The 16,533-nt window shown below is 47.0% G+C and overlaps 2 protein-coding genes across 3 annotated transcripts in view; one reads left to right on the top strand and one right to left on the bottom strand.

Annotated features, from left to right (window-relative positions):
• Positions 1-5,387, bottom strand: part of DGLUCY (D-glutamate cyclase) — a 106,564-nt gene extending 101,177 nt beyond the window's left edge. The window contains exons 1-2 of the mRNA XM_080658935.1: positions 5,143-5,387; positions 2,016-2,128 (exon numbers count right to left, since the gene is read on the bottom strand). The gene's annotated coding sequence lies outside the window, so the exon portion shown is untranslated. The remainder of the gene's footprint in view (positions 1-2,015; positions 2,129-5,142) is intronic.
• Positions 5,388-5,638: 251 nt separating this feature from the next.
• The window catches only part of RPS6KA5 (ribosomal protein S6 kinase A5), a 132,078-nt gene continuing 121,183 nt past the window's right edge, over positions 5,639-16,533 (top strand). The window contains exon 1 of one of the 2 annotated variants that reach the window (XM_080645802.1): positions 5,639-5,982. Coding sequence is in view for 1 of the 2 variants with exons in the window: in XM_080645801.1 (XP_080501927.1) it covers positions 5,880-5,982 (103 nt within the window). In the remaining variant the exon portion in view is untranslated. The remainder of the gene's footprint in view (positions 5,983-16,533) is intronic. The other variant, XM_080645801.1, reaches the window with a different exon arrangement.

Here is a 16,533-nt window from a genome sequence, read left to right on the forward strand (position 1 = left end):
GCGGCTTTCGCAATGGACAGGGTGGGGTGCAAGCTACTAGTGGTGGAGAGCTATGAGTGGTGGAGGGTGGGGCAGCAAGCTACTAGCGGGGGAGAGCTACAAGCGGCAGAGGGCTAGGAGCAGTGGAGGGCAGGGCAGCAAGCTATGAGCGGCGATGGGCAGGGCGGCCAGCTGAGGCAAGCAGAAGCGAGCTACTTGTGCACGATTTTGTGCGGGCTGAGCCTCTAGTGTTCCAATAACACTTTATGGGCATTGAAATGTAAATTTCACATGTCACAGTATACTCTTCTTCTTTTAATTCTTTTTGAACCATTTAGACATATAAAAATCATTTTTTTTTATGGAAAAGTGGTGAAATCTATAGAGTCTGAAGTTTATTTAAGAGTATTGCGCCAATGTTAATTTCTGTTTTTGGTGACTGAACTATGGTATGTAACATATTAACATTAGAGTAAGCTCAGTGGAGGTTGTGTAAAATTCTGTACTGGTTTTGAAACTCTTCTGAAATTTTTAAAATATTTGAAAATAAAAAGTAAATTAAAAAACATTCCCTGGGTCTCTACAGCTGGGGCCTTCCTTCTCTATTTTCCTTCAGAGGCAAACTCCTTGAAAAATTTGTCCACACACACTATTTCTATTTCTACCAAAACTGCCTTGGATATTGTCACCAGTGGCACCCAAGTTGGCAAATTCATAGATTCTTTCCAGACCTCATCTTATGTGACCTCTCAGGGCATGTGACATAGCTGATCACTCCCTCCTTCTTGAAAAACGTTGGCTTCCAAGATACAAAACTCCTCCGACATCTCTGGCTTCACCTTTTCATTCCAACATCTCAATTTTGAAATTTCTTAGACTTGAGTCTTGGGCTCCTCTTCTCTCCTTCTGCTTATTCTCTCCCTAATTAATCTTATTCATACCTCTGGCTTCAAGTATCATCTATATGCCAGTGATTCCTAAAGTTGTATTTCTTGGCTAGACCCCTCTGTAGTGCTCAAGACTCAATGCTAGACTTTCCTGCGGTTCTCAAGTACTGAGGCAGGCAAAGAGCCTATTGTATTTTAGGGATTGAGAGAATGGCAATAGGGTCATAACACAGACAGCAAGCGTTGAGGTGTGGGAGGCAGGCAAATACCCAGTCACAGAGTGTGTGGTAGGACTTATATTTAACATCCACATAGCTATTTAATATTGGCATTGGATATTTTGAATTTAAACTTTTGATATTCTCTGATACATGCTTTTACTTAAATTTACCCCTATCCTCTTCCATTTACCCAATTCTTCATGCTAGAAACTTGGTGTCAATTCAGACACCCCCTTTTCCCTTACCCACCAAATCCAATAATTCATGAAGTCCCAAATACAGGGTATTTTGACAATCTAAAACAATATATACTAGTACACACTTTGAACAATTATTAATTCCCATGTTTCTTTCTTTTCAGATTTAACCCATTGTAGTTAATAATTACTTAAAGTGTATATACATTTTTGGGGACATCCTGTATATATCTAGAAACATTCCATTTCTTCCCATATCGACCACACCCGTTATCATCTGTTTCCCAGACTACAGTGATAATCTCCCATCTGGTCTCCCTATATTCCCTCTTGCTCCCTCCAGCTCACTAACCACTAACCACAGTGACCTTTTGAAAATACTATCCCAATTATATCATCCCACTGTTTAAATTCCTTCCATTGCTTTTAACTCCACACAGGAAAAAACTCCAAAAATATAAGAACTACCACACACTCTGTGACTGGGTATTTGCCTGCCTCTCACACCTCATCTCTTGCTTTCTGTGTTATGACCCTATTGTCATTCTCTCAATCCCTAAAATACAATAGGCTCGTTGCCTGTCTCAGTACTTTGCATCTGCATCATCCTAGGATTTTCTCTCCTCAAAAATTCACTTGTGAAATCACCAGGATAGCTCAAGTATGCTTTAGTAGCCAACAACCCCAACATTGCAGTAGCTTATGTCTAATAAGATTTACTTATTGCTCACATGACAGTAGGTCTGATGTAGGTCAGGGTGGCTCTTCTTCAAATGGAGGCCCAGAGGTTCAGGGTTCTTCTAAATTGTGTCACCCCCACATTGAATATATGGCCTTTGCAATGCTGTGGAAAGAGAAGAAAGTGTGGGTGATTATGCATGGGGTTTTCTTTGCCAGGCCTAGAAATGGCACACATCACATCGGCCCACACCCCATTGCCCATATCACAATCACATGACTCTAGCTTAACTGTAAAGGAAAAAAAAAATCATATTTCTCCTGTGTGTCCAGGAAGAGGAAATGAGATTGGTGAGCATCAGGCCAGTCTCTGCCACATCCTGGTTAAAACTTACTCATCTTTAAGAATCAGTTTAAATAGTACTTCCTTATAAAGATCTTCAAGCTCCTCTCACCTAAATTAGGACCCCGATAAATTCTATTGTAGCACCCTATAATTTTCCTTTACGGCATGATCACAATGGCAAGTTTATATTTCCTTATGTAATGACTTAGGATTTCTTTCAATTTCTAGACTGTAGGCCCTATGCGTGCAAGGATTGCATATTTTGCTCCTGCTGTGCCTCTGCTATCTACCACAGTACCTGGTATATAATTGGTGTAAAAGTGATTCAGTGAACAAATGAACAATTGTACAACCTCATCCCCTAGCTACAGATAGCACACTACTTGTGGAGGGGAAAGACAAATATAAGTAGCCAGGCATGGTTTGAGTGCAGTGATTTTCAACTGGTGCGCCACAAGAATTTCAAAAACATCCAATACCTGACTATTTAGTGCGGGGCACTGCCCTCTTTCCCCTTAGACTGTCAAATAAAAAAATAACAACACCAACAATAGCCATTTGGTTTGAATGAATAAAAACTATACATATTTTTTGTCAGATTGGCAAAAAATATATATTTTTGGTGTGCTGCAGAATTTTAGTAATTAGTTTATGTGTGCCATGAGGTGAGAAAGGTTGAAAATCACTGGTTTGGTGGGATAAATGTTTCAGGCGGATAAGCCCAGGGAACTGAGGGCAACTTGAAGGGGCTGGGGGGCTTCTCTGCTTAATCTTCCCTGGCGATCTAACCCTGGAGTCTGCAAAGGATGGCCTGCGGCTAAATCTGGTTTACTGCCTGTTTGTTTTTTAATGGCCCAAGAGCTAAAAATAGTTTTTATATTTTTAAATAGTTGGAAAGAATAAGAATATATTATGACATGTGAAAATTACGTGAAATGTAATTGCAATGTCCATGAATCAAGTTTTATTGGAACACAGACATATCCATTAGTTTACTTACTGCTATGACTGCTTTCAATAGCAGAGTTGAGTAGTTGTGAAAGAGACCACATAGTTAGCAAACCTAAAATATTTACTATTTGGTTCTTTACAGAAAAACGTTGCTGACTTCTGATCTAATCCATGCTTAGTTTAAAAGTACACTTCTATGTGAATGATGTCCAAGTATCCATCTTTAATTCTCTCCTTTGTCCATTCTCATGTCCACTGCCAGAAATTAGGCCCCACAAATTCTATCCCTGCAACAGTATTCTCACCCTGCCATCTTTCTCCTTCTCCCTTCGGTCCATCCTTCTCAATGTTTTAAATGGTTGAAACATTTAAACTAAACAAAATATGCATTGCTTAGCATGGTAGTCAACGCCCTCCACACCTTACCTTTTCAGCTGTATCTTTTACATCATACTCCACCAGCCTTAGCTATCACGTACCTTCAGGTTTATGCTCATGTGGAGAGCAGCTACAGTGTTTGGACAGGTTCAAGCCTCGGACTAATGAGAGGGCACAATCCTCTCCTGGCAAAGCCATGTGCAAGTCCTAGCTTGGAGGGCAAAGCCCTCCCAGCACAATTATAGCCAAAGGCTATAGTTGTAAGCTTGAACTTATGGTCTGAACGTGTGGTCCCACATGGCTGAGTGATGTGGGCTTGATAGAGTTCAGGTGCATGTAATTGAGTGTAGGGAGCGGTTAAAGGGTTAAGCCTCGGACTGACCTCCTGGCAAAGCCGCAAACAAGTCCCAGCTTAGAGGGCACAGCCCGCTTAGCATAATTAAGCTTGATCTTGTGACTGCTCCCTAGATCTTTCCTGGGTAGCTAATGGGCTGTGGGAGGTGCAGCAAGTGCTGCTAAAACAAGTGAAACTTACAAGAACATTGTAAATTACCTTGTTTGCCTCTGACTATAAAATAAAGCATCAGCTTGCAGTCTGGATCTGTTCTGTGGTCTTAAGTCATGCACAGGAGATCCATATTCTCTTTGTCCTTTCTTCATCCTTCGCCGGCCCTCCCTCAGCCTTGCCGAACCCTTGGCTGTGCTGGCGCAGCACAATTGAGTAGATTCAAAACTCAGGAAAATGTTGTAAACATCTTGACCACGCCCTTACTTTGCCTCGTGGAATCTGGCTATAAAATAAAGACTCAGCTTATAGTCTGTGGCGTTGTCGCTAGCTCTCCATCAGAGAGAACAGCGTCCCACCCAGACCCAGCTTTTTTCTCTTGTCTGTCTTTTCTCAATCCTTCACTGCCCTCTCTTAGGCTTACCGAACCTGGCTGAGCTGGCTCGGCACATATGGCACCCAACGTGAGGATGAGTATGCCATGGCCATGCCAACTCGCCACATGCTCACAATTACCATTTCTATGAAATGTCTGCTTCGGGTATTTCCATTGTTCCCATCTTTTAAATTGGTTATCTCAAATGCCTCCTCACCCTAAAAGCCTTCCCCAGCATCTCTACTGAGAATAACTATTGCCATCAGTTTGATTTTCTAACAGTTTGTAGGACTGTTTTATTTCAAATTCTGCTTTTTAGCTTCCTGTGTATATATACACAGATGATCTGTTTTTCTCATATTCTATTGAAAACTGCTTGGGGAGAGGGGTTATATTTTATTTTATTAACCTCTGCATCCTTTTAGTGCTTACTACGTGTCTTGTACAAAATGGAAATGTGTATCCTTTGCAAAAGTCGTCATCTAGAGCTGGGGAAGGCTTTTTGCTAAGAACTCCCTGTATGTAAGCACAAACTCCACCTCACTTGTTTAGGGCTCACTACCGCGAGTAACACCTTTTTAAGAAACGCTGTCTTCCCGCTGATCACACACCCGTGTGGAGTACCTTGGATCCTAGGTTCGTCCTGTGAACACGTGCATGAGAAGCGCTACCCTCCAGGCCCCTCTTCTGTCCACAGTGATTGGCGGACCAAACGTTCCAATCAGCCTTCCCGCCTCTTTCAGCAATGGCCAATCACACACCCCGAGCGCCTCCTGACTACTAGACACTGTTTACTAACAGATAGAAGCTGGGGTGTGGGGGCGTGACCGTTCTGGGGAGGTCAGAGAAGGGAAGGGAAGATCCTGACTGCGCGTGCGCTCCGGGGGAAATAGGCGGGGCAAACTCTCGGGTAGCACCAATCGGAGTAGTCGCGCTCCTGCTTCGGCTGCCTCCCCGCCAAGCAACAACAATTCGAGGAGCGGGGCGGGGCGGGTGCTGAGGCGTCACAGCGGGTTGCCAAATGGGAGCCGCTGTCAAGAGATGCGCGCGCCTAGGGCCCAATAAGCGCTGGCGGCTCGAATGGCTAGGATACCTTGCTGGCTGTGGGCGGGGCGGCTGGGAGGAGGAGGCGGGGGAGCGCGGGGCGGGTTGGTTGCGCGGTACTAGCGGTGCCAGCTGGAGGGGGAGGAGGCGGAGAAGCGAGCCGTGCGGCCAGAGCGGGAAAGAGACTCCGCTCTGCGTCCGAGTTCTGGAGCCGCCGCTCCCCGGCTCCTGGGGCTGTAGCGGGAGCCGTGAGGGGCCGGGCGTCCGCTGCCTGCCGCGTCCCCTCGGAGAAGTCCGCGGGATCCGAAAGGGAGAAGATGGAGGAGGAGAGTGGCAGCGGCGGCGGCGCCGCGGGGACCAGCGGGGACGGCGGCGCCTCGGGAGAGCAGCTCCTCACTGTCAAGCACGAACTGCGGACGGGTGAGCGACCCCGCCCTCTGCCGGCCTGGTCCAGCGCGGGGGCGCGCCCGGAGGGGACTCGGGTGCTCGTGGGGCCGGGGGGCGCGGGCCGGGGCGGGGCCTCGCGGGCGGGGGGGCGGCGGGGGGTCGGGGGGAGGTAGGGGCGCGCCCAGGGGGTGAGGTCCGAAAGTTTTCCGAGAGGAGCCGGGGAAGGAGCGGCTGGCGCTGGACGTCGGGGCCCGCGGGGCAGCAGATAACTGCCTGTTGGCACTGGTCTGCGAGGATGTCTTTGGGCCCCTTTCCCCGCACAGGTGACACATCTGTCACGGCATCCTGTTTGGGGTAAAAGGTGCGCCTTCCTCAGTGTGGGGTGAACGCTGCTTTGTTTTGGAGCGTGACTTCTCCACTCCTCTGCTTTGCAAGAGGTGGTCCCGGTGGGGGTTTGTGGAATCATCCCCGGAAGGTGCTGGGGTCCTGGACCAGATAAAAGGGTGGCTTTTCATGAGTGCAGTCTCTAGTGAGATAAAGAGGGATCGCGGGCTCCAGGGACTGCATGCTTTTATTTGCAATGATCATGAAATACTATACTTGGCCTTGAATTTCTTTCAAAGGTCTCTTGAAATGAAGGCTCTGTAAATTGAAAGCTCGAGTCAAAAGCGACGCACTAGCCGGCTTAAGCGCTTATGTTCTCATGTTTGAGATCGCTAGCGTTGTCCCAAGCTTTATACTTAAATTACTGTACTTTATTCGTTGTGTGGGTCCCGGTTGTTCATCTTAGGAAATGTTTATTTGGACGAATCAGCAAGTTTAGATTTATATTTGTGGAGCCCAGTCTCGTAATTAGAGATTTTTTTTTTCCATTTCTGAACAGATACTACTTGAATTGTTCATTATTCCTATTAAATGTTCTTGTGGACGTTTATAAAGGTTTTTGATTCAGCTTTGTGGGCATATCAGGATATTCTTTTATTGTGTAGACACTGCTTATATAGCAGGTTTCACCTTGTTGCTGCTTGGAGCAGATTTTAAAGTTAGATCTGTCACAGTTCTTTTAGTTTTTGTTATTTCTAATTTGATTGCCAGTCAGCCTTCCACCGTGCACCAGTGTGGCGACTTAATTTAAGAGGATGTCAAATGGATGCTTACTTATACATAGATTTTTGTGAGTTTATGTATCTTGAGCCAGTTACCCTATAATCTGAGTTCCTAACCTAACCTGTGTACGTTTGGTTGGTTTGATTTTTCTTTCTCGATTTAATAGACAACTGATGTTTTCAAATGTCTATTAACGTATTCATTCAATAGGCATTTATTCAATATTAACATCTGATTTGTGCCAGGCTCAGTGTCATGTGCTTTCTAGTGTGAAGATTTTAAATTTCTTTTTCGTACCTTACATAACAATTTGCTGATTTTTATATGTACGATTGTTCTGTACAGCAACAGCTACTTGAAGTCATATGCTCCTCAGCCATTGACCGTGGTACAAGCAGCTTTTTGCTAAATGACCAAAGAGCAGCCTACGTGTTATTAGTAGTCGATCAACTGCTCAGTTTCTGGGTTTTGCAAACAATGCTAGTTTTGTAGAAAACAATGAGTACTGCTTTATTTCCCTTTCTCTGCTGTGTGAATCATCAGCTTTAAGTTTGCATTTCAGAAATTTTTCTGATGGATGGTGAGATTATACTGAATTCATTAGTGCTGTTAACTAAAGGAAATGAACAGTTCATTTTGATTTCTTGCTGAACATTGGAACTACTGACTGGATATAGTGGTCAAAAACACTGCTGAAATATGACTTGAAAAATTCACTCATCTTCAGCCAACTGCGCTCCTGTTGGCACATGATGCTACAGAGGCAACAAAGTAATCTGATCTGACAGTGGTCCCTCGCTTCTTAAAATGAGGACAAGTATATAGCCACATGAAGTCAGCAGTTGGTGATTGCCCATTTGTGCTCCAAAACTGTTTTGTGTGCCACAGGATGAGTGAAAAGGCAATAAAAGTCACATGCAAGGACATGGAAATTGTTTCAGTTTTGTAGCCTGAAGTGGCATAGTATATACCTGGACATGGGATTGGAAGACTTCACTCTAAATTTCAGCTCTGCCGCTTACTCGCTGTGTAGCCTTCGACAAGTCTCTTCCCTCTTTCAGACTCACTTCTCTCATCTACAAAGTGTGAAACTTGAATAAGACCCCGTTGGAAAAGTGCTAAGTGGGTTACTTGGCACATATTAAGCACTGAGGAGATGCTGGTTGAATAGAAATCTGAAAATCACTCCATTACAGTGTCTTTTCTTTAAGTGTGTGAATTAATTCAGTGTAACTTGGAAAACAAATTACTCATTTGGTGCTCAGGCTGTGTCACATTGCCAGGCTATCATCTTTTTCTGTACATGTTTTCTGGAGTAGAGTGTGAACTCCACATAATCCCTGCTGCTGTTTAGCAGCCTATGCATATCTCTTTAATAGCATCTAACACACACGCTGTATAATCAATTTACTTGTCTGTGCTATCCTGTAAGGTCCTTGAGACCTTGTTCTTTGATCATATCCCATGTCAATTTTCAGCCCCTGGCATATGGTAAGTATTCATTTGTTGAATGAATTCATTGAATGGATGAAAAGGCAGGACCTTGGATATATTAGGTGGTTGATAAATTGATGACAGTGACTATAAAAGCTGAAGAATGAAGAGTAAAGAATTGATTAGACCAGTTAAACGTGCGTTTCTTGAGCACTTTGTTTTCTAGACTAGATGGTACTGATGATACCAGAAATGACTAAGAAAATGTTTTGCTCTCTGATTTTAGGGGAGGAAACCATGTAAACCAGTAATTAGTATACATTATCATCTATAATAATAAAAGCATAATATGCTAATTAGACCGGACAGCCGAACGACCTTCTGGATGTCATTCCGGACCTCCTTCCAGACGAAGCGGGGGCAAGGCAGAGGCGGCTGCCATGGCAGGTGGAGGCCGAGGCAGAGGTAGTTAGGGGCGATCAGGCAGGCAGGCAGAGTGGTTAGGGGTGATCAGGCAGGCAGGTGAGCAGTTAGAGGCGATCAGGCAGGCAGGCGAGCAGTGAGGGGCAATAAGGCAGGTAGGCAGAGTGGTTGGAGCGAACAGGCAGGCAGGCAGGTGAGTGGTTAGGAGCCAGCAGTCCTGGATTGCAAGAGGAATGTCCCGGATTGCGAGAGGGTGCAGGCCGGGCTGAGGGAGCCCCCTTTCCCCGTGCACCAGGCCTCTAGTAAGTATCCTATCTAATAAAGAGGGAATATGCTAATTGACCATCACTCTATCACAAAGATGAATGCACCCACAGCTGAAGCCAAGTTCCCATAAGGAGCCTTAACGAGCAATCAGCAGGGACCTGAAGCTATGCCCTCCCCTGCCCCCGTAGGGCTTGACAGGGGACCTCAGGCCGTGCCCCCCACCCTGGTGTCAGGCTGGGGGACCTCAGGCCACGCCCCCTGCCCTGGCGCCAGGCTGGGGGACCTCAGGCCATGCCCCCCGCTCGGTGGGGCTTGATGGGAGACCTCAAGGTGCGCTTCCCATCCTGGTACTGGGCTAAGGGACCTCAGGCTGCTCCCCCTGCCCCAGCGCCAGGCTGGGGGACCTCAGGCCATGCCCCCCACCAGGTGGGGCTTGACAGGGGACTTCAGGCCACGCCCCCCACCCCGGCACCAGGCCTGGGGACCTCAGACCGCACCCCCTGCCTGGCAGGGCTTGATGGGGGACCTCAAGCCATGCCTCCAGCACCGGGCCAGGGGACCTGAGGCTGCGCCCCTCTGCCTGGCTGGGCTTGATGGGACCTCAGGCCACACCTCCCACCTTGGCACCAGGTTGGGGGACCTCAGGCCACGCCCCCCACCCAGCGGGGCTTGATGGGGACCTCAGGCCACGCCTCCCAGCCTGGCGCCAGGCCAGGGGACCTGAGGCCATGCCCCCTGCCCGGCAGGGCTTGATGGGGGACCTCAATGTGCGCTTCCCGTCCTGGTGCTGGGCTAGGGGACCTCAGGCTGCTCCCCCTGCCCCAGTGCCAGGCTGGGGGACCTCAGGCCGTGCTCCCCACCTAGTGGAGCTTGATGGGGGACCTCAAGGTGCACCCCCAGTGCTGGGTCAGGGGAACTCAGGCTGCGCCCCCTGCCCAGCGGGGCTTGATCGGGGACCTGAGGCTGCACCCCCCTGCCGGTGGGGCTTGATGGGGGACCTGAGGCCGTCCCCCCCTCCCGGTGCCGGGCCGGGGGACCTGAGGCTGTGCCCCCCCGCCTGGTGAGGCTTGACAGGGGACCTCAGGCCATGCCCCACACCCAGTGGGGCTTGACACGGGATCCCAGGCCATGTCCCCCACCTGGCACGGCTTGACGGGGGACCTCAAAGCATGCCCCCCACCCCAGTCTGGGCTGGGGGACCTCAGGCCACGGCCCCCGTCCTGGCTCTGGGCCAGGGGACCTGAGGCTACGTCCCCTGCCTGCCAGGGCTTGACAAGGGTGGGACTGGCCAGGTCTGGATCTAGCCCAATGGGAGCAGGGGCCAGCCGATTTTGATGCGCATGTGGGTGGGCGGGGACTTGACTCTGACAGGAGGAAGGTTTTCATATACATTTTACTAATTTTCTTTCATCTCTAACACTTCTATTATAGAGAAAGGGCAAATAGCAATATTAAATTATTTCCTCTAATGAATCCCCTTTTAATGTGCACGAATTTCATGCACCGGGCCACTAGTATAATAATAAAGGATTATGCAAAGTATAAAGGTAGCAAGAAGAGGTTAGGACTTTAGGTTTCAAATAATCAAATCTAACTCTTGCACAATATCAAGAAAACGAGGGGGTATTATCAGAAGAATTCTGGGTTTTCTTACCCATTCATTTTTTTCAATAAATATTTTATTGCCCTAGTCGGTTTGGCTCAGTGGATAGAGCGTTGGCTTGCAGATTGAAGAGTCCTGGGTTCTACCGTATTCAGGTCAAGGGCACATAACTCGGTTAGGCTCCGCCCCAGCCCAGTCCCTAGTCAGGGCTTGTGCAGGAGGCAACCAATCAATGTGTTTCTTTCTCATCGATATTTCTCTCTCCCTCTCTCTTACACTATCTCTAAAAATCAATGGAAAAATATCATTGGATGAGGATTTGAAATAATAGTGATTAAAAAAAAATACATATATATATATGTGTATATATATATATATAGCCAGTGACTGGAATGCCGTAAGGACCAGAATGACCAGTCACTATGACGCCCACTGCAGCCAGCGGACGGGCCGATCAGGGGGTGGGGCCGCCAGCCAACCCCCCCTCCCATGGGCCCCCACCACCCTATCGGCCTGCAGCCCCTCCCCCCAGCCAGCCCAGCCCCTGGACGGCCCCGCCCCTGATGGGTCCCCACCACCCAATTGGCCTGCAGTCCCTCCCCCTGGCCGGCCCAGCCCCTGATAGCCCCCCTACCCCAATAGGGGGCGGGGCCAGCCAGCCAACCTCTTATAGCCCCTCTCCCTGCCTGGCATCACCCCAGATAGGCCCCCCCACCCCGATCAGGGGCAGGGCGAGCCGGCCAACCCCCCTGCAGTCCTTCCCCCCTGGCCAGCCCCACCCCCAATGGTCCCCCCACTCTGATCAGGGGCAGGGCTGGCCGGCCAACCACCCCTGGCCCCTTCCCCAGGCCACTGGCTCCCGATCGGCCCCCTACCCCATTTGGGGGCAGGCCTGGCCAGCCCACTGCCCACAGCCCCTCCCCATGGTCGGCCCCACCAGCGATCAGCCCCCACCATCCCGATCGGCCTGTGGCCCCTCTCTCCAGCCAGTTCCACCCCTGATCGCCCACACACACACCAATCAGCTGTGGGGCTGGCTGGCCAACTTCCCATGGCTCCTCCCCTGGCTGATGACCCCAGATTGGCCCCCCTCACCCCAATCGGGGGCAGGGCCCGCTGGCCAATTGCACATGGCCCCTCCCCCCAGCCAGCTCGGCCCTGATTGGGCCCCGATCGGGGTGGGCCGGTTAACCAACCTCCCGCTGTCTCCTCCTCCTGACAGGCCCTGCCCCGATCCACCCCGAGTGGGGCCAGGCTGGCCAGACCCCACCATACACAAATTTGTGCACTGAGCCTCTAGTAAAATATATTAAAAAAAATATTTTATTACTACTTATGTTTCGAGTGCAATTTTAGATGATGGTTTATAAGACAGATATGGCCTTCCACAGATACGTTCTCCCCACTGGAGAGACAGGGTTCCCACTGGAACCAGAGACTTATCTACTCCCTCCATCTTGAATCTTTGTCTCTACATGATGACTTTATTCTGCGGTCCCACTTTTCTTACCTGGGAAAGAACATGGCTGCAGACAGACCCCAACTTTTACATCTCACTGCCTTTTACTTAGGTTCAGATATTAAAAATCTCAGGGATGGAGTTTATTGGCCTGGCTCTGGTCAGGTGCCCTATTCTGGATTATTCAGCTAAGGCCAGGGAATGGGATCAAGTTCTACCAACATGAAACTACTACAATAAACATGTGGATATGGTGAAACTAAACTCTTAGAAGGGGAAGGGTTGCTGGGAAAACATTTCCTTAAGTGTCTATTATTAGGAGAGAGACTAACACCAAGGAGAGAGTTAAGGAAGGGGTATTCGTTATCTATTGCTGTGTCACAAATTACCACCAAGCATAGTGGCATATAGAGCAACGTGATTTCTGTGGGTCAGGACTTGAGGAGTTGCTTAGCTTGATAATTCTGACTCAGGGTTTCCTGTGGTTGTAGTCCAGGTGTTTGCCAGGACTGAAGTCACCTGAAGGCATATGAAGGAGCTGGAGGTTCCTCTTCTAAGACAGATTGCTCATGTATAGTTTAGTTCCTTGCCATGTGGGCCTCCTCATATGACGGCTTGAATGTCCTCATGATAAGACAGCTAACTCGCCCAGAACAAGTGATTGAAGACAGAGCAACATGAAAGCCACAATGTTTTTTATGTTAAATAGCTTTTTTTTGAGGTATCTATATATATAAAAGCCTAAGCGACCGAATGACCGAATGACTGGTCACTATGACACACGCTGACCGCCAGGAGGAAGATGCTCAATGCAGGAGCTGCCCCTTGGTGGTCAGTGTGCTCCCACAGCCAACATCCCGTGGCCCCTCCCATGGCCGGCCAACCTCCTGTGGCCCTGATCAGCCCTGATCACCGGCCAGGCCTAGGGACCCCACCTGTGCATGAATTCATGCACCGGGCCTCTAGGTTACATAACATAAAAATCTACTTGTTTTAAGTGTACAATCTAGTGAATTTTAGTATATTTATAGTTATACAACCATCACCCACAATCTGATTTTAGACCATTTCCATCACTTTAAAAAGAAATGTCTTACCTATTTATATCAGTCACTCCACATTCCTACCACCCATCCCCAGCCCTAGGCAACCGATAATTCTACTTTCTCTATGTATTTGCCTAGGGACAATATAATGTAATGGAATTTTACAATATGTGGTCTTTACAACTGGCTTCTTTTACAGAACACAGTGTTTTCAAGATTCATCCATGTTGTAGCATGTATCATCACTACCCTTTTTTAAATTGACAGGTAGTATTCAATTGTATGGCTATACCATATTTTGTTTATCCATTCAAGAGTTGATTGACATTTGGGTTGTTTTCACCTTTGGCTTTTGTGAATAATGCTGCTCTGTACATTTGTGGACCTGTGTTTCCATTTCTCTTGGGTAGATGCTAAGAGTAAAATTACTGCATTACATGGTAAGTCAGTGTTTATCTTTGTAAGTTTTCCAAGGTAGCTGAACTAATTTACAGCCCCATAAGTAATGTACAGTGGCTCAAATTTTTCCACATCCTTGTCAACACTTGTTATTGTCTGTCTTTTTGCTTATAGCCATCCTAGTGAGTATGAAGTGGTATCGATAGTTTTGACTTGTGTTTCCATCTTGACTAATGATGTTGAGCATTGTTTCATGTGCTTATGGGTATTTGCATATCTTTGGGGAATTGTCTATTACGATTCTTAGCCTATTTTTCAATTGGTTAATTTGTCTTTTAATTATTGAGATGTGAGAGTTCTTTAAGTATTCTACATACAAGTCTTTTATCAGATATACAAGCTGGGCCAAAAGTAGGTTTACAGCTGGGAGCACATGAAACACAGAGTTTATTCTTGTATAATTATTTATCCTATCTAATAAAGAGTGAATATGCAAATTGACCATCATACCGTCACAAAGATGGTGGCACCCATAGCCACAAGATGGCAGCACCCAGTCTCCTCAGCCCCACCGTGAGGGTGGCAGGCACAGGGTGCGGCTGGACCCACCCTCAGCCCCCTAGCCGCCCAGGGCTGGCCCGAGGCACAGGCAAGCCTCGGATGGCGGCTGCCCAGTCGACGCCCAAGGCACAGGCAAGCCTCGGATATCAGATGGCGGCTGCCCAGCCACCCAGGGTGGGCCCGAGGTGCAGGCAAGCCTCAGATGGCGGCTGCCCAGCCACCCAGAGCTGCCCGAGGCTCAGGTAACCAGGGCCGGCCGAGACTTGTGCTGCTGGCAGTGGCAGCAGCAAAGGTGTGATTGGGGGAGTCACCTTCACCTGATCGCTAGGTCACCTCCCGCCTCTGAGGGCTCCCAGACTGTGAGAGGGTGCATGCTGGGCTGAGGGACCCCCCATCCAGTGCATAAATTCTCATGCACCAGGCCTCTAGTTATTGTATAATTTTCCATACGAACAACTGTAAACCTATTTTTGCCCCACCCTGTATGTTTTTTAAATATTTGGAATTACTATGGAAATCTTGATACAAACAAAAGTCAGGAGGAGTGAGGATTTACTTTAAAAGATAATTCTGTTTTACTAAAAGATTCATGATTGAATCCCACTGAAAATAAGTTACCTGATGCTTTTTTAATATGACTCTATTTATAGCAATTTAATTTATAATTAGCTCTTTAGGAACATAATGATTACCTACATTAAGACACATTGTGAGCCCTAGCTGGTTTGGCTCAGTGGATAGAGTGTCGGCCTGTGGACCAAAGGGTCCTAGGTTCGATTGCGGTCAAGGGCATGTACCTTCGTTGCAGGCTTCTCCCTGGCCCATGCCTTGGTCAGGGCTCATGCAGGAGTCAACCAATTGGTGTGTTTCTCTCACATCAGTGTTTCTCTATGTCTTTCCCTCTCTCTTCCACTTTTCCTAAAAATCAAAGGAAAAATATCCTCGGGTGAGGATTAACAAAAAAACAAAACAGAAGACACTTGGAAAGATTTTAGTGACAATCTTAGTTATCTGTGAGAACACAACTCTCTTTATCATACAAGCGTAAATACTGTATATGTATTTGTGTCTTCCTGTGAATATTCTTATAGTACTTTTCCATTTATTCTCACACTTTCCTTGCATGAGAAGAGTAGGCAGAATGTGTGCTCTATCTTTAGTTTTATAGGGTACACTAAGAAGGTTAAAAATATAAATAGGTTATTGATAGTATCCTAGCTTAATTCCCTAGAGTCTAGATCTTAAAGAAAAATCACTTAACTTTCTGCCACTAGTTTTAGAGATTAAGAAAATGATCTACTTGGGCAAAGGAGGTAATATCTCAGCTCTTAAGTCAAGAGAGAGTCAAATATATTTTGTATTTGTAGTCCATATGGGAAAAACCTTCTCAGGTGGTGTCTTCTGTTGTATCAGACACTCTGTATTAACCTCTTGCAATGCAAGGAAGAATCTGAAGCCACAGATTCCTGGAGACGTGAGTGGTTTGGTGGGCAGGATTGAAAAAAAAGATGATGCTTGGTGAAAATTTCTCTAGGGAATATCTAACATATTATCATGTGTTGACTGAAGCCTACAATTAAATACACTGTTGAGAGATGTCAATCCTAAAATGCAGCGGGAGGGAGGGTTTTTCATAATTATCTCCATAATGATTTATAGATCTCTTTATGCCAGTGATTTTCAGCCTTTTTCATCTCATGGCACACTAAGATTTTTATTTTTTGCCAGTCTGACAAAAAAAAAAAAAAAGGGTGTAATTTTGATTCATTCACACTGGATGACTATTATTGTATTGGCTGTTGTCATTTTTTAAATTTGACAATCTAAGGGAAAAGAGGTCAATGTCCCTGACTAAATAGTCAAGTATTGCATGTTTTACAAATTCTTGCAGCACCCTGCTTGAAAATCGTTGCCCTATGCACCTCAAAGGTATGAGCCCTCCTACGTTCTTCTTGTTTGCCAGGGGAAATGAATGGGGTCTAAAATAGAATTTTGCCCCCATTATGCTTGTCTTTAGCGATACCCGTCTGACCTCAGATATAGCTGTTCGCCTGAAAATCATGTAAGTTCTTGGACTTTATATATTTCTAAAGTGGTAGGTGAGGTGGCTGTCGCACTTAAAAATAAAAATTGAGGAGACATCCTCACCTGTGACTGCAGGGAAGACAAAGAGGCGAAGTTCCTGATTTTTAGTACAGTACTTGTATTCAGTTATTTCATTTCACACGAGTTTTTGTGTAGGTGTGCTTCATTTTATATAACCAGTGTGTTCCTGGCAAAGAGTT

Source organism: Plecotus auritus (genome assembly GCF_963455305.1).
Source record: "Plecotus auritus genome assembly, chromosome: 1".
NCBI classification, from domain to species: domain Eukaryota; kingdom Metazoa; phylum Chordata; class Mammalia; order Chiroptera; family Vespertilionidae; genus Plecotus; species Plecotus auritus.